At 31.2% G+C, this 19,588-nt stretch overlaps 1 protein-coding gene across 8 annotated transcripts in view; it reads right to left on the bottom strand.

The window, feature by feature from the left end:
• LOC119832826 (inositol-trisphosphate 3-kinase B) overlaps positions 1-19,588 on the bottom strand; it is a 110,926-nt gene that overhangs the window by 32,124 nt on the left and 59,214 nt on the right. Inside the window, exon 2 of one of the 8 annotated variants that reach the window (XM_038356610.1) lies at positions 14,155-14,809. The exons of 2 other annotated variants lie outside the window; for them this stretch is intronic. In XM_038356610.1, the coding sequence (XP_038212538.1) occupies positions 14,155-14,592 (438 nt within the window). In that variant the 5' untranslated portion in view covers positions 14,593-14,809. Of the gene's footprint in view, positions 1-4,012; positions 4,667-14,154; positions 14,925-19,588 lie in introns of those variants that run through there. 5 more of the 8 variants (XM_038356611.1, XM_038356612.1, XM_038356613.1 and 2 more) reach the window with 5 other exon arrangements.

The raw sequence follows: 19,588 nt of genomic DNA, 5'->3' as shown, positions 1-19,588 counted from the left end.
AAAAAAAAAGAAAACATAAAAAGACTGATGTTTAAGCAAAATTAAAAAAAAGACGCTCTACAAAATAACTCAACTGTCTAAAATATTTGTTTTTATATCAGTTTTAAACTGACCATAAAAAATCTTACATCTGTAAGTCCTGAATATTATATTTAACTATTTTGAATACAATCATACACTGATTCGTATACATAACTAGGATAAGTGTAATTCACATTTAGAGCGAAACACATTTCAGAGCTGTTAAATTTTTCTAAAGTACTAAAACGTGTGTCATATGTTCAAGAGAATAGTTCTAAACAGAATAATGGCGTCACCAATTTAGAAAATTGTCGTCTAAATGACACAATTAGCGTAATAAATGTGACTAAAATACTACGAAACAATGTGACGTGTAGATATTATAACAAGTATAGTGTGTGATTCACAAAGATTCATTTAATGACGACGTATCTATATTATTTTAATTGGTTATTATATGTAATCCATCAGCTTTGTGAATTGTGGGCGCTTTGATGATTCATTTTATTCGCAATGTTGGTAGTAATATACTTTTTTATAGACCTCGTAAGTGGCCAGTAATTTTCCAGTAGTCATACTTTTCAGTGAATTTCTTTCGTAGAATGAAAACCTCGGAAATCTGTGTAATCTATGGTATTACTTCTGTAATAAGCGTTTCAAATTTTGTTTTTTTTGTATCATCTCTTTTATTGTTTTACTTTCAAAAACCACCAATATTTGTAGTAGTGAATAATAGTTTTAAAAATATAGAAATAAAATTGGCATTTTTTCTATATTGTTCGACGATAAACACATAATATAACAATTCTGAATTCGTTTTAGCAACATCCACTTTTGCGTCCATATTTCCACAATTAATTACTCCGAAATTAATATTAGACATTCTAATTGAACATTTATTTTTAGACATCCAATGTTGCACATGCAAAACAATAAAAATTACCACGAAAATAAAGTACAAAGCTATGTAACCACGTGGTAATTGATCATAAAATTAGATAAAACGTTCGACCTTCGGATCTAACAACACCTACGGAATAAATGATGACGTGTGTAGTTTTATACAATGGGCTTAATGGCAAAGATGTTCTGATAAACTGGGTGGAGCTTTATGTTTAAGGTTTGTATTCCTTTATGTTGCTTCCTCATATATTTTCTTGGAAGGCTCCGTATGGAAACTGTTCTCAGTAATGACATACAAATTAAGGACTTTAATACAAAACTTTATACTTTATTTAATGAAGCCATAAATACAGTAACAGAAAAAGGGGAAAGAAACATTTATCATGTTAAAAAGACGGCACTTAAAAACGACAAATCTCTACCAAGCGACCGCTGAATAGGATTGTTTTACGAATTAAGAATAGTAGGCGGTGATCAAATTGAATCAGAGAAAAAAAAGACACAACAAAAATCATATAGGTATTTATATCATTAAATTAATATCGATATTTTTTGAAATATCGGTTTAGTCCAATAAATTCGACACCAGATCGAATTTTTAGCAATATACATAAATCCAATGACACATACGTGTTTGCAAAATATACTTAAAACAAAACATTGCATGCATTTTAAATACATGAATCACACGGACAATAACAGTGGAATGAAAATTAACATTTACTTATTCTACCTAACTTTAACCAACAAAAATACATTATACCAAATAAAATACATAGTCAAATACAGAATATCAAACGGTTTACGAACTTATGCCATATATCACTGTCATAATAATGAGCCTAGCTAATAAACCTCTTCACTAACTAAATACGTCAATGCTAAATGCGTCAATAACAAAATCTTATATAATAACTTACAATTCATATGGCAAACTTAATATATAAGCTAGACTTCAACAAGTATGCTAGATTGTTGGACACAGGTGGTTATTTGCATTTCTTCAATAGTGGAACCTTGTTTTTAGAAGTGTTTAAAAATTTAATGCTTTTTATGGAATTAAATCGCAATGTTCATTCTAACATGAATCCTGATATTTCTAACACTTTACAGAAGACTGAAGACAGTGTCAACGGGTACCTACACTTCTTTTCCATAAAATAATTAATCATTAATAAAAATAAGTATCTTTTGTGTATTAAAAAACCTTTTAGCCTATAGGATACTGTATCATATAATTTTGATTGTTCCATCATGTATGCTTGAACCAATTGTTAAAAATGTAATTTACAATTTGATAAATGTCCGTGATATAACTACTACGCGTTGAGCATTTGTTAGTGGAAAATTTTCATAGTGTATATATAGGTATAGGTATGTCTACAGTTGTTAGACACCCTTGTATTTTACCACTGTAGACACAGCATTATTATTATCATATACATTGACTTAATGAAAGCTTTCAATCTATTCATATATCCAAAGATTAAATTAAAATATTAAAATAAAAAACGAGTAGGTTTTACTTAGTTTCATACAAGTTGCTTTATTAGTATTAGATATGAATGAATAAATGAATGAAATTATAAATACTTAGTGAGATAAGGTTGGATTCGTTTTTATTATATTTTTCTGAAATAAAGATGTTGTATATTCATTAAAAATTACAACGGTTATATGGCAAATTTTTACGGATTGGCAATTTCGTAATTAACATATCCCATCGAAAATCGAAAACATGTAATCCTATGAACTAAGTATACAGACTTCCTATCAATTGAAATAGAAAATTATTCTATCACGATCCAAAAAACAATAAAATAAATCACAAATATTTATTTTATTATTGTTACAAATAAACATGTCTACCTCATTATAAAGCGACTTTCTTTGCTGACCATACATCGAAGTTTAAAATATATCTTGCCATTACCATTCCTAAAATAAATAAAAAATCCAGCGATCTCTACAGTCAATTTTTCTGGTTTAAATTTTCAGGTTCAAAGCGAAATAGGCTAGGCGGGTATATTTACATTAATGTAAGATAGACATCACATGTCTGTGCCTTAGCAAAGGCCAAGTTATGACTACAGAATTATGTAAACAATCTTTATTAAATACCTACGAATGCCCTATTATAATGTAGAGAGATGATAGATTTAGAAATATATATTTAAAACCGAAAAAAAATCGAGAAAGAATGGAGTTTTAACTTATTTTTTTGTTCAGCACAATTATTACTCGATAGGAAGTGGATACGATTATTATATATTAGCTTTAGTATATAACAATATTATTATATAATTTATATACGGCTTAACACGTTAATCCTGATACAAAAAAGTTAGCGATTGTTACATTAAGTGTTTTGGAAACTCTCAAAAAATTAATAATAACATTATTTATCTAGCTTTTTTCAATAAGTATTTACTTAAATTTTAAACGAATATTGCTGTCCTCGAGGAAGCAACAAGATATCGAGAAAGTTAATATAAAGAAATAGATACATGTTACTTAAAATTAACATGACCTTTTATTTGTGCCGGTGTTATCTTTCTAGTAAATAGATTACGACAGATGGATATGTACAACATTCAATATTAAATAACATATAATATTTCACTTAATTGAATCACCTTTAGTTACCAATAATTCATGGTATGGTACTCAAATGTAAATTATTCTTTATCAGTTCGAATAACAACGAAAAATTAATTTTAGAATTAGGTTATTATTGAAGATTATAAAACTCGTAATAGTAAACAAAAACGTGTTCGAAAAATTGCTTAAAATTCATCATCTAAAATATTACACGAAACACGTTTCTCTGTTATTGACGATTGTTACGACACTTCGACAAGTCTCTTACGAAATTTGCAATTCAATGGGACAGTATTAATTACTTATTCTTTTGTACGAACATGCTGTTGTATAGTTTTAAAGCTTTCACACATTTTTTCTGGATATATCAAAACCATAATATATTTATTGTATGTAGACCATAATACGCAGTCAATGTAATTTAAAAAGCTTAAATATAATTTTGCTATTTTCTGCAAAATTAGTTAACATTTTTCTAGCACTTTACCTTTGGTATAACTGGAGGTGGTTCAGGCACATCGGAATCCCATTCTGAACTAAGATCGTCACTGGACGCTTCAGTAAAATCATCATTCCAAGGAACGTCCAACAATGCGGTTTGCATTTGTTCATATCCTGGTGACATTGTAGGGGGTCCATACCCAGGCGGTAATGGACTCGATGCTCTGCAATCTTCACAATTACACGGCTTGAGACCGAAGTTCTCTTTTGTCGCTTCGTCTTTAGCATCCGCTTTGGAATTTCTCCTGGAATCCCGCTTTCTCGCGGTTCTAGGCGAGAGCCTGTTATTACACTGCGGAGGAATGTAGTACCTTGACGGTTCTGACGCTCGTCTCCCAGCGTCTGGCGTCTCAATTTTCACGGGAGTCAACAGAGACATTTTCTTTATCGGCTGCTGCCTGTCCGGAACGTCGGAGTCGTCAGCTTCCATAGTGTACCGTATAATGGGTATTGTGAAGGTAAATGATTCAGGACACTCCGGCATTATTGCTTATCACATCACACACTGGTCCACGCGTTTCGGGGTGTCAACGACATTGTAACCACGTATGTCAGCACGTTGTAACTACATGTGTACGCATTTTTGACAGTTATCAGAAACACGAGCGTCAGTTAGGCGCGGCGGTCGCGGACTGCGCGTGCGCTGGGGCCGGCAGTGCGAAGGCACGAATTGTTGATTTTCGTCCACGTTGACGTTGACTTATAATTTTGTAACCTTTGCATAATTTTGGCTGGAATCATTAAATTTGATGGGAGAGATTTGTATTTGCAACCTTGTTGTATTTTTAATAAGGTACCTACAGACGTAACAAGGTTTATAATGACGTAGGATGGAGCGATAACCGTTGCTCTATAGCGGATTCATTTGCCTTTACTAAGTTATATGTTATTCATGGTAATTGCGTTTATTGTAATATTGTTTCCGCAAGATGATACATAATATAAATGCACATATAAATTTGTATGATATCTCAGTTCTCATGTTGACGCCAGAACTCTACATTTACTGTTTGTTTCAATAATTAATCTCTATAGCATTATGCCACTTCAAAATATGTATACGTTGGTGCTGTTGTAAATAAATGAAAGTTGTTATTATATTAATATGTGAACGTAGAAATATTTGTACAAAAAATATTAAATCGCTCGAGCCTTTTTTTAATTCGATCAAGATACAATTCACATCGAGGTTATTATGTATCTGAGAAATTGCAAATATAGAAAAAGGAATCAGATGCAACAGTAGGAATATAAATATTCTAAACAAATGAAAAAAATCTTCGTCATATGTATCACACATAATATTTTACTAGCTGCGCCCCGCGGTTTCAACCGCGTAAGTCCGTATCCCGTAGGAATATCGGGATAGAAAGTTGCCTATATGTTATTCCAGTTGTTCAGCTGTCTACGTACCAAATTTCATTGCAATCGGTTCAATAGTTTTTGCGTATAAGAGCATCAAACACACACACATCCTTACAAACTTTCACATTTATAATATTAGTAGGATAGTAGGATTAATAATGGCCATAACTTAAATAATAATAAGTATCTACCATTGCGAGATTTTCACATATTTACACAAAATAAACCTAATGCTAAGAGCTAAACACATATTAAGATTCCACTTGCTTCAGCTGAATAAGCGAACCATTGTTTATCCTTAATCTACAATCAGTTTGTTTAATGTTTAAACTGAATGAAGACAATGGCTGCGATCTGATAAAATTTTGAATTAACTAAAATATTCAATAAAATAACCTCCATACAATTACGCAATAAACGGCCAATGTCAACTTGTTGCATTATAAATACCGTTAAAACTGCATTTTAATGATAAAATAATTGATTTTATGTATCATTTATGAATGAGGAAAATTACAAAATTAACATTCAGTTTTATGTTTGATGTGCTACTTTCATTGTCGTGGCGATATATCGCAAGTAACTTTTAGATTTATAATTTCGACGTCAACAAATCAAGTTTAAAATTTTACAAAATATTATGACAAATCGAAAGAAATTTAAGTAAATACTCGATAGTCTGTTGCTAGATTGGTAGCAAAAAATAACTTATCAAAACATTAATTCGTTAGTAATTTATTGCGTTATTATACAATATACATCTTTAATCTGGTGACAGGTTTAAAGACGAATTGCAGGTACTTTTTATAGAATACTGCCTGTCTTATTATAACTGTGTGTCACTGTTTTATTAAGCTAAATCAATGGAGATTTCATAACCTACCTTCTTCAAATTCCTCCTCAATTGGCTGCTTTATGTACCTTTTCTGTTATGGATTTCATATATCTCACAGACATCTAAAGTAAAAAAAAATCTTAGTGTACACTGTATATAACACAGTGATAATGTCAAACTTGTCTTCCTGATACCCGCTTAAATATCTAGTAAATTTGAATAAGACTAGATAATAATCCTTTAAAAATCTTCCTTGAATGAAGTTAGTTAAGGTCCAATCATTTAGTTGAAGAGTTGAGTATTCATTGGTTTCCGATAAATAATCGAAAATTACACAAATCTACTGAATAGTCTTTAAAGTTTAATCTATGAGTCTTAAAGAAATAAAGTACTTTTACAAATAAGTTGATATATCTTTCTTAACATTCTCTTATTTTTATATGATATATGTATATAATACTATCATTGTCACTATGATTATAAAATAAAGTAATTGCTCCTTTAAAAGTATACGTGAGGTATGTATTATTTTCGCCATCCTAAACAGTACAATAATATAAACTTATGTATTGTTTGCATTATTATGTATCCTTGATAAGTGTACATATTTTCAATAAAATCTGATCATTAAAGATAGGACAAAATCGAATCGAAAGGAATCGGTTACATACAAATATACAGGTACAGTTTAAAACGTGTTCAAATAAAAATAAATAACTATATTGACACGCTTTAATTGTAGAATCAACTAAATTGCCTTACTTGCGGTGTACATTCTTATCTAAATTACTTGATCCTAGCGGTCCCAATCAAGAGAATAAGATAAAATTATAAAATAATTGTATTGGTACCGATCAGTGTACAAAGTTTGATAGTTTGAATTGTATATGTCCGCATAGAGTGGGGAATGATTACATAGATATACAAACATACAGGTAATGCTAATAAAAGCGTGTTAAAAATCTCCAGATGTAGCAACTATTGAATTATTAAAATAAGGCACATGTTAGTTCCTTTTTTCTCTGTACGGATGTCGGCGACCTTCCTTGCTGAAAAATGTATTTTTCTCATATTTTCATACTTATTTTAATAAATACTTATTTATTCAATCACGTTTACATATTTATACAATATATTATCACATATTTCATTGCACTAGGCGCTAGCAAAAATATTGTTATCGATATATTTTTTTCCACTACACATTGACGTCAATGAGACTGGTTTCCACTGTAATAATTTTATAATATAATGTTATTTACGAATTATATTTGTATTATTAACAATTATTATTTACTTGTTGCTATTTAAAGTACATTATAGTAATAGTACAGGTTATCGTTATATCCGTTAAAATCATTTTTTATATTTCTTAATGATCGGTCTTAATAGCATTTGCATGAAACTTTTTCAGTGCTTTAACAATTTTTTAAATGTTAAATTGTATGATAGCTTACTCAAAGGTGATTCTTCTCTATTTATTAAGAAATTATATTATTATGTGCATAGTTTACAATTGTACTCATGGAGTTATATTAATAATTTGGTAAATTCTAAAACTGAACAAGGATCTTTTTCGTAATTGAGGAGAGCGTCGTAATTTCCATAATGTATTATTATTAGTACGAAGCGTAAGTGAAATAAATATGAAACTATCATATTTGGCTGCCATGATCCCAACATTCAAAACTATTTTAAAAGCGCCTTTAAGTTATATTTTAGTATAGAAAAGTAAAACTGACTTAGTCCGTAGTTGGACATCCTCAAAATAGATTAAGGATTATCTAAAACGGAATTTAAGCAAAAGATAATAGAAATTAGGCTCTAAAAATCCACCACTCCCTAATCTTCATAAATACAGCATTCCTCTAAATCTTCACTCAAATTATGATAATTACAAGCTAGTACTGGCGTGACCTCATTAAAAGTAAGGCATGCTTTTATTATTCCCATGAAAGTAAGAACAGCTATATTGGCCTATAAAAATGTATGTTATTACGTAATAAAATCTCTCTTACTACCGCTATATAAATAACAATAAAATCTTTTGTAAATCGATAATTGAATACGCGTTTTTAAGGGTTATTAAATCAATTACCTACAGTGAGAACAAAACTGCACGTATCATTGTAATTTTAACACCGTTTAATAATTTAATGATGCCAATTTTCATTCGTTTATTTATTGCGCCTGTATTCTGGACACTATACTTTTGTATCATTCATTTATAAATTGATACTTCATGCCAAATTATTTATCTTTTCCTTCCGATTCATATTAAAATGTATAAAAATGCTCAGAGCTAAATACAAACTGTAACTGTAACTGTAAACTTAAGGCTATTTATTTAATTTATTTATGTAAAGAAAGGCTTACCAACTACATACATAATTTCCTGTTAAAGCTATTAAAATATACATCAACACATAAGTACTAATGTATCTAAATTACAGGTAGGCACAGCTTTATAATTGGCTAATTGGTTAATTGGTCGTATTTTAAAGTTCTAACCGAAACGCTATATATTTTTAATTTAATACACTTTGCAATTGTCATAATATTGATAAAATAACATTAAAACGGTTGACCTTGAACCTCATTTAGAAGTTGGTCCAGATAAAACTTTTCAGACGAAAAATTCTTTTTATGTAAAAAAATACAATTTTGACTTTTTGGTTAAAAATTATAGTTATGTTTAATTAACTCCAATAACCATCGAAAATAGCGAAACATGTATCAGTTAAACATTTTCAAGTTTTTTCTTTGTTAAACGAGCTGGTGGACACAAGATGGTAAGCCTTCAGTTAGTAGTAAGTTCCTTTCAGTTTTATTCAAACCAATGATACCTCCCATAACCTTCTTCGGTCCTGATGGTGCCTGGGAAACCAATGTGGTATTGTTTGCGGTTATGACAAGTTTTAATTGGAACTACGGAAAAGAGATTACATTATATGCATAGCTTATGAGTTACGTCATTTATAAATATTGCTTAAACTAGTAATAACCCCTTGACTTCGTCTGCAAACATTTTGTGATGTTAGAAACTTTAACTATTGCAGCATGAAATATTGAGTCAAACGATTAAATCAAAATTTTATCAAAATACAAATTTGTTTAGCTTGTTTTTTAATACCTAGTTGATTTAATTATTATCTTTCTCGATTCTTCTGAGATCCTACTTAATAATACTTTCCTGAATCAAAAACCTCCATAATTATTGTTCATTATTAGCATTGACTCTTGCAGCCTTTCCACGTAATATTATCTAGTGAATAATGATCTCGTTCTTATGACGAACGAAAGCTATATACAGAGAGCGATAAACATTTAAAATGTCATCGTCTCAGTACAATTCCGATCACATACCGCATTTTATACCACTTAAAATACCTCGTGACCCGCCTCTCGTGCATTGTTCAATGGCATTTTTTCTACACAATCAGGAAATGCTATGTTAATCGCACTCAGTTATTCAAGAGGTGTCATAGAAAGCAAAGAAAGGAACAGTGACGTCAGAGTGACGCACAAAAACTTACACGTCACGAAGAGGCAATGGTTGTGTTTAGAATTTAAAATACACTTACGAATTGAGTGAATGAATTTTTGAATGTTTTGTAATTCAAACGATTGATATATATATGATAGATAAAGAAGTGTATGGTAGGTAATCGTGAAAATATTAACATTTTGCCCACGTATATACCGGTGAACAGTAAATGACATAATTAACACACATTTACAGAATTTAGACGTACGTGCTTTAATCTTTATTATTGCCACCATAATACGTATTATCTCTGTTTTAGAGAGCTATAGAGCTTATGAATTCTATCTAAGAAAGAAATCAATACCAGCTTATTTCTGACTTCTTATTTCGCAATTTTTTTATTATTAAAATAGTCATTAGTCTAAAGCATCTAGAATAAATTTCCTATAAGTATGTGATATATGCTGCTTATTTTATAGACAATAAATTTATTTATTTCTTTCTTTCTTCTTTCTTGATATAAAAATACTATTCTACTACTTATAACATGCGCATTCAAAGCTATAATTAATCATATGGAATCGCATGTTTTTCATATATGAATTCACTGAATAAAATTTGTTCTCCGGTCATAGCGCCATATTAACATTTACGTGAGGATAACAATTAAGCGGAAAATATCTATTAATGAAAGGAAACACATTCGTCAATAATATCAAATACGTCAAGAGTTTAGCAGGGAAGAGGGAAACCCTGTCCCAGTTCTGTAATTTATATGATTTTAGGAAACAAACCAGGAAACCAATAGGAAAATATCAAACGAGCTTTCACATATATCACAAACTAGCTGTACCCGCGACTTCGTTAGCGTTTGTCAATAAATACTTAGATTGACTTTCACCCCTCCCACCTCAGACACCGTATCGATTTCCGGGATGAAAAGTAAATAAGAACCTTCCTCAGGTAGGTGCTATAACCATACCAAGTTTCATCAAAATCCGTTGAGTAGTTTTTGCGTGATTCTCATTCGAGATACAGACAGACAAATAGTTTTTAAATTACATTTTATACTTCAGTATCGACAATAAAATTCTAAATATCTTCAATGCACTGAATTTGGCCGCGACCATTTTTATTATAGTATTGATATATAGATAGATTTGAAACTTTGAGTTGATGACATTTTCGGCTACAAATAATAATAAAATCATGAGAAATGAATTTAGACGACACTAATACAATTTCATTATAAATTTTTGCTAAAAAGCCTTTTGAATACCTTATAACACATGACTAGAAATATCCATAAAGTGGGATGTTTACAGGTGATAATGTCAAATAAATAAGCATCAAATGAACTCCTGTTTTGGAAAACAACATTATACCCTTTTCTACGCGCCACTTTTATAGATTTAGTGACGTTGGCACCACCAACTGATAATAGATGACGCAAAAGGAGACACATCGATGAATTTTTCATAGCATCGTCTTACGGGTAACGAATCTAAATAGGAATTTATAAATAAAATCCACATTCCTTAATCGGCACACTGCGTAGTGACATTTTGTTGTATTGCAGTTATTTAATACCTGGCTTCTTGCTGAATTTGAGTGCTTTATTTTGTTTCAAACGTTTTCACGTTTGCCGTATAAAAAAAATATTTGAATTAAGGTAATTACCAATTATTGGTATAAGGAAAAATAACTTGTAATATATAATATATCATATACTACTGATCAGTACCTGCGATGCGGAGTTTTGCTCGTTATCAATATTCTACATTTTATATATGAAAAATGTTAAACGAAAAATGTTCATGTTAAGTATATATAAAACAAAACAATAATCCAAAATTCGAAAGGTAGATTTAAATTTGAATAAAAATGAAACTACACATTAAGCTCGTTTTAAAACTTCTTCTAAAATAATGCTTGAAAGCAATTTTTTAACATTTGTCGAATAAAAAAGTAATAAACTAATAATAATAATAATAAGACGATCTTACTTATTTTAATATACGTTTTCGCGCCCTCTACCGGTGTTTGTGTAAACAGTTACATTCATCTAAGAGAGCATGCGCATTACGCACCGTTATATTTAATGCAAAGGATTAAAGTTGTTACTCACCGCTAGATGGCAATACCTAACGTGTGCATTTTGTAAATTTTTTCGCGGAATGGAATACGGTATGTAGATTAGGATATAGGTCAGAGGAGTAAATAAATATTTATAAAGGTAGCTATATTTCAATTCTTTGATTATTATTGTCATAGTAAAACTATACGTTGATTGTATTTAAATACAAATGATGAAAAATTTTTAAAGAATAGAAAAAAAATTGATCATTGCGGGACTTTAACCCGTGGCTTTTTTCCAAACCATGCAAATATATTATAGGTATTATACATCATAATTTAATATTATTATTTACTAGATTTCCGGGTAACTTATAAGTATAAAAAGCAGTTTCACTATCCTATCCACACCAAAAACCTAAGACCGTCAATTTGCAACACGATATTTTAATCAATTCGTATAGTCTAGTATATATGGGAAAATCACGAAAGAGATAATAATGAAATTTATATCCCAACATTAATCGCGCGGGAAAAATTATGAAAAAACCATGATAACATAACCTAATTACCGTAACATGGCCATAGGCGTTTCTGTTATTTATTAGCACGCTTTTATATATTATATTTACATGTTTATTTGTATGTAACCGACTCCTTTGGACTCGACCGCTTCAGACGGTCAAATTTCATTGATTTTGTATACTTTTCCAAAATTTCATGAATTTATCTTATTCTCTGTATTAAAGCAAGTGAGATAATTTAGTTGAAACATGAGTCTTTATTTGTTTCATAACCGTATAATTTTATTAGTTTAACTTTACTTTCAATCTTTAATCTACCTATTTCCAAAATGTGTTTATTAATTATCTGTCTTTAAAAGAACTAAAGAATCAGCCCTAAGTGTCTTGCTTATGAAATTATTATTATGTCTGAACTTTTGAAATAAACTAATAAGTTTAATAATGTAAGTAGTAATAACTAATAACTACAAACTAAACCAGCTTTATTCTATGGATGCAATTATATTGATTGACTTATTATCAAATTTTTATTTTAAAAGTGTGCCCCCGGTTTTAAGCAGGTGCTGATGCCTAGCCTTTTTTCATAAATAAATGAAAAATTTAAAATCAAACCAATAATTCCTGATATAAGCGCGCAAACAAACAAAACAAAGAAACTCGTCAGCTAATATTATATAATTTTATTAATTTAACTTTATCAAGTCAGCAAGTTTTCAAATTATTACATTTTGTCGTAATGCGATCATCATTAATTCAAAATTATAGTTCTCTAAAAGAAAATTCATTTACATCTTTTTTGTTCTACTATCGTAGAGATAAAATGAACTGACCAGTTTCCTACCAGATGATTGAGCAATTAAACAATTAAATCGCATTATTTCGTTAGCCCAATCATCAATCCATTAAACTCGATCATCCACCCAAGATTTTAATGTATAAAAACTACATACATCCTTCTGTAATGACGCCTTGTTAAGTCTGTTGATATTAAAATATCAATATTATAATATGTTAGATAACAACAAAATTACACGCTATCTACAATTAAGTTTGATCGTGCGGCTTTAAAGATATTTAAAAGTTTATATTCTTAAAACTATATATTTAAAAATTTCGTGTTAATGCTTTTATAATAAAATAAAACTGTCCGTTGTTTTCAATAGACAAAGAAAAACAAATCACGTAAATATTAATTCATTTGATTTTTAATTATGGATTGTATCATATAACAAAATTAGAATTGTAGTGTGCAACACTGATTCGATGGACATGTATAACAATAAAAGAGCATTCTTCCTAAATAAAAAAAAAAACCTGTCTATAATATACTATACCAATCAACATTATAAAAAAACCGTGTACAAAAAACGACCGAATGATATACGCATGTATATACAGTAAATGTCATACATTAAATATAATCATGAATTTCATAATATTAATTTAAGTAAGATGTTTATAATTTTAACATCTGCCTACCATTCCATCAATATGCAATCAATCAAAAAAGTTTTATCGTAATGTTTAAATCGAAAGTTGCTCAATGCCAAACTTGTATAAAAGGTTTTGTACATAATGATATTAATATTTCAAGTAAATAAAATAAAGATTTTATGGATTAATCGTAAAATTAATTTTATGTTTGTAAAATTTTTACAGTAAGTAAAGCATGTGCTTAAATATGATATTTAGTAGTGGACGAATATACGGAATGTGTGTATCTATATTACAATTTAATTCGCTTCATTAGTAATATTTCCTACATATCAGATTGGATTATTAAAAATGTATAAATCCATATCGAAACATAGTGAAGCAATAATGTAATAATAAACACTAACCTTTCGGAAGGCCCTGTTCGCGTCAGCCGGACTCGGCAGGTAGAAATCCACAATCCCCAACAGGCAGTCATCACACCGGCACACATCACTTGGCAGCGACGACATTGAACCGAAACTGCTACAGCTGTCCAAAGAATCGGTCCGAACTAACTTCCCGGTACTTAAAGCTTCCATTTTCGCAACTAATAATGACTCCATTAGCGATCTCGGGCGGGCCGGCGAACGGGAGCGGCGCGGGAAGTCAGGGGACAGAGTTCGCTCCAACAAATCCGGGGACAGGGGACGGTGTCGCGAAAAATCCAACGACAGGTCTGGAGACAGGCCACGGTGTCGAGACAAATCTGGAGACAGAGGCGCGACCAGGTCCGAGGAGGTCGCGCGCGATAGCGGCGGCGTCACGCTGCGACAATGTGACGATGTCATTTTGGTCGCCCGCATTTGATCACTCACTATAATTTACACTACACTCGTTTCCTTATTCGTTGGTTCCGGCCGTAATTGAATTACACCATAGAGGTTCACTAGCGAGACAATTTGTGTGGTATTTCGTGCACTCTGTCAATAATTCACTGTTGATCAATGCCCATATATTATGCCAATGTTTATTTTTATGGTGCGGCTTTCGGAATTTCGGTTACCGTTTTAAGTGTGTCCACTGTTGAACAAACTGCTTTATTTATCGCTCCTTGTATTGTATGGCTGGTTATAAAATGAAACGCCGTTAAAAATTCATGGCACGCACTACGTAGCCTTCGCAAGCCTTCTCTAGATACAGATGAAGTACAAGAAAATATTATATATTTTTTTTAATTTTGAGATGTGCTTTTGATCGATGATTGGTCTTAATAATTTGAAAGGTGGCCCGGTTATTGGGTAACTCATAATTAAAAACAAAATGTAATTACGTTTTGTTAAGACTGATCAAGTTACAATAGTTATAAACGTATAGTTTTTAAATTTTTTTATATCGTATATATTCGTATAATCATTATTATTTCATGAACCGATTACCAATATAAGTAAAACAATCAGTTACTGGATCAAAAAAAGCATTATTTTTTCTTATATCCTTTTTTACCTTATTCGGTTGATTTTAAGATTCTATGTTCCCAATTCCTCTCACACAATAAAAACAAATAAGAGACAGGAAATGAAATCAAATCAAATATCTGCATTGCGCTCGTTAATGGTTTACACTTTACAGGGTGTTATTAAAGCATTATTGAATCACATATACTGCCATTGCAAATGGTGTGCAAAATTTTAGCAAGGCAATAATGTTGTTCTATTTAAAAAATAATCAGTACGTTAGGTTAAAATTGAATTAATCAGGAAAGTTCCATCGTCGTTATTTACAAGATTTTTGTAATCATCACAAGATTGAGAAGAGCTATTGTGGGAGTCGAGCACGCTTCGGCACGAATTGGGCCAGTTCGCACCGGGGAAGTACCACACCCCCACAGAAAACCGACGTGAAATAGTGGCATGCCACTGTGTTTCGTACGGTGAGTGAGGGAGCAGGAGGCCCGTTTTCCTTTTCCTCATCCGTCCTAGTCCATTCCTTCTTCCCAGTCGTTAATCCTTTCCTTTTCCCTTACCCCATAAAAGCGGGCAGCGCATTCACAGAGGTACTGCCTTTGCGAATGTTTATGGGCGGTGGTGATCGCTTACCATCAGGCGAACCACCAGCTCAGCTGCCCGCTATGATATATAAAAAAAAAAAATATATCTCTCTCAAATTTAAATAAGACCTTAAAGTATCACTTCGTCTATCTGGTATATTATAACCATAAAGTGTCCCAGTATCCGTAAAGTACATCAAAATATGGTCACCATCTCATTTCTATTCCGAACACCGTCCTCGCGCTGGGTGGTCACCGTGTAAATGTGCCTCCCAACATGGGGTACTCATTACCCAGTTGCAAAATCATCACTTAGATTAGATTGTACTTGTCGCACTTGACCATCAATGGTTTTATGGCTATATAAATATTTTAGTCAGCTGTCAGTATAAATTTGTGATAAACGTCTGTGCAGGACGCCTTCAATCGAAACAACTTTGACGTTAACTTTTTTTGTCTTTTTTGTTTCTTATAGAACTGGCCACAAAAACGTATTTATTTAAACTTTTACAAGAGTTCTTTTATTTTAGTAAGAATGATATAATTGATCTCCATCGCCTTTCGTATTTTTATAAGTAATTTTGACAAGTATCGTTATATTTACAAGCCAATCTTTTACGTAGGTATATTACAACTTATGACTTATGTATACAAATTAATTTATAATTCATTTATATTTATATTAAACAATAAGTAACTTTAGTGTGGGAACTCGCTAATTATTATTATTGTTTAACAGTTTCACTAAGTGCAGTTATTAACGTTCATGAATACAGTCACGGTAAGCGGATATTATAATTGTACATGTATCTAACTAGAACAATAATTTTCATTAATTTTATTACCCAAATTTCTAATTTTTGAATATTTAACATAAAAATCATGAAGATCTACCTATATTATGCCGAAGTTTATGGTCAATTTTATTATTGTCACCATGATTTATGATCAATTGTACAAAGCAATTGGATTCTGACAATTTAAAATATAATTAAATTATCTCGGTGTTTGCTGAATTAAAATTATTAATGGCGATGATTCATGGCTACACGCCGAGCACGCCGCGAGTGGCGTCTGAAATTTATGTAACTACAAATTAATTTATTACCAATGTTCCAAATGAGATTTAATTAATCGAAAAAGGTACGTAAATCTTATTCACACACGAGCGAAATTTGCAAAGCCGAATACCGATTTTAGCTCATGGCGGTGAAATAAAAGAAATTTATTATAATATATTTAAAATTTATCGGTTTATCGACGAATAAAGCCTGAATCGCTTATGATAAGATCGATGCCAGCTCATTGATTATTAATGTGACTTCTATACTAAGATCCGCTCATGGTATTTCTTGTTTTGACGCACATAAATAAATACCGTAAAAGGGTTTATTTTATTGGTAACAGAAGTTAACTATAGTGAACTGGAAATAAGGAGGAAAAGCGTTGGAAATATTAGCGCGTAAAGAGGGATTTAACGGTCATTACAAATAGATCTTATACGTATTGCGTAGGGAATGGACGGTTTGAGTATCAATATTTATGCAGTGAGTATTATTATTACCAAATATTTTGTTTTGATAAAAAGCGATTTTCCCAAAGCTCTCTAAGTGTATAGGAAAATGGCGAACAATTATACTGGTGTAGCTATATTGTTTAAAATTTACTTATTTAGATTATATTAATAGTCAGCTGTTTTTAGCACACACCTTTTAACACACCTTTCTTTGTTCGTACTAATACAAACGACTCACACCTCTTCCACAACCTAGTTATTCAATTAGTGCATTTAGCTTACAATATAACGCACATTCACAGCACGAAAATACCAAAACCACGCAACCACACTCCCGTAACTTGTTATCTTTGAGAAAATCCGCACAGAACTGTTCACTACCTTCCCCACTAGCACACACAAGCATCGAATCAATCACGATACTCATTTGCCTATAATTAAGTAAACAGTTGCCATGCGCAAACCACGCCCCCACCAGCATGCAAATTAAGCCCCTCCTTCATATATTTACCTATAGAAACACCGTTCAGTAAAAACTCCACGATTAATGAGGTAAGATAAGTATTTCGTGTTAATCAGGCCCGTTTTTAGACGTTTCATTTGAATATGCGTCGTGGAAGTATGCAAGTATGCGAAGAGAAGCTTTGGAGTTTTTAGTATCAACAGGGATATGCAAATGCGTTTTCAAACATCGAATCCATTATTTATCTCATCAGTTAACGTATTTCTATTACATATAACATCTTTCAATATGTTATTTTTTCAAGAAAAGAAAGCATCGTTTTTTTTCATACAGACCTTTGTTATTTCGTATGTAAATATGTATCTATCTCTAATCTCCAGTGAGTCGTTTGTTTATGCTACAACTTAGGCAGTATGAGCGATGTCGCAGGACATTAGTTTACTGTGAAAATGACTAGTTTAGCAGTAAAGATTGTAATGGCCAATTTACGCCAGCGGACCGCCCCGGCTTCGCCTATGGTACATATATAGCCTGTAGACTTCCTCAATAAATGGACTATCTAACACTGAAAGAATTTTTCAAATCGTACCAATAGTTCATGAGATTAGTGCGTTCAAACAAACAAACTCATCAGCTTTATAATACATGTACGTATTTGTATAGATTAGCGTTTCGCTCCGACTTTGTTCGTAGTACACGTGTAACCTGTACCAAATCTAATCAAGTATCACTTATGTATCCAATCGTTCCTGAGGTTATCGCATACAAACAAACAATCTACTTAGCATAACGTTCTATACACACACACGCTATGAACGCCGTCGCGGTCGCATCGTTATGTCTTGCCTGCTTTTTGCATCCTTCGCAATGTTTATTTGATTAATGTTTTTTATTCATTATTTATATACATAAAAATCGTGTCGGTAACATCAATGGCTTTAATTAATGTTCGTAAGTTTTAATTAGCCGAAGAATGTGTGATTACATGATTTCGTTAATTAAATGACGGTATGCGCTTACAAATTACCCGGTTAATAAATTGGATATTTAAGTATTTGTGTGAGTTTTATGTATGTATGAGTATTCAATCATTTTGATATAAAATAAACTCGCTTTTAGAAGGAAACATGATGACTTGTTAGTGAAATAAAATTGTATTTTATAGCTGCTGCAGAATTAACCAATGCTAAAGTTTATTATTCTTTAAGATTTTTGTAAATGGATACGAATCTAAAGGGATACTAACCAAGGTAAAGAATCGTTTCCAGCTATAACACCAATATAAGAGACTTTCATCGGGATTTATTATTTCGTTATTTTTTTTAATACTATTTTACAACGGGATTTTCTTGTATTTGATTTTACGCGAGTATCATACATTTAGAAATTAAAGATTTTTGAAGGTCAACCAAATAATATAATGAATAAAACGCATTTAAATACCGTTAAAAAGTCTTTAATTTCTAACTATTTGACACATTCTACTACTGCATCTACCTACATAACTCATTAAATTAATCCAGACAAGAAATAACGAATTATTTTGCTCCGTTATACCATATTTTCTAACTATTATTTTAGAAGATTTTTTTTATTAACATCCAAATAGAGCCACGTAAGAAATATATAAAGAAAGAAAGACAGAAAAGAGATCTGATCCTCTTTGCATAAGCACACTAACAAACACCACACAAACTTAGAAATCTACCAAATCGTACCATATTTTTATCCATAACCACAGATAATAATATACTTCATACATTTAACATTCAATGTGTGCGTGTCGCATACACGAGTTAACTTCAATCATTCATTCTGACAGACAAATGAGTG

This window comes from Zerene cesonia, chromosome 16 (genome assembly GCF_012273895.1).
Source record: "Zerene cesonia ecotype Mississippi chromosome 16, Zerene_cesonia_1.1, whole genome shotgun sequence".
NCBI lineage: Eukaryota > Metazoa > Arthropoda > Insecta > Lepidoptera > Pieridae > Zerene > Zerene cesonia.
Note: the sequence above shows the minus strand (reverse complement) of the source record. Positions and strands in the feature narration are given on the sequence as shown.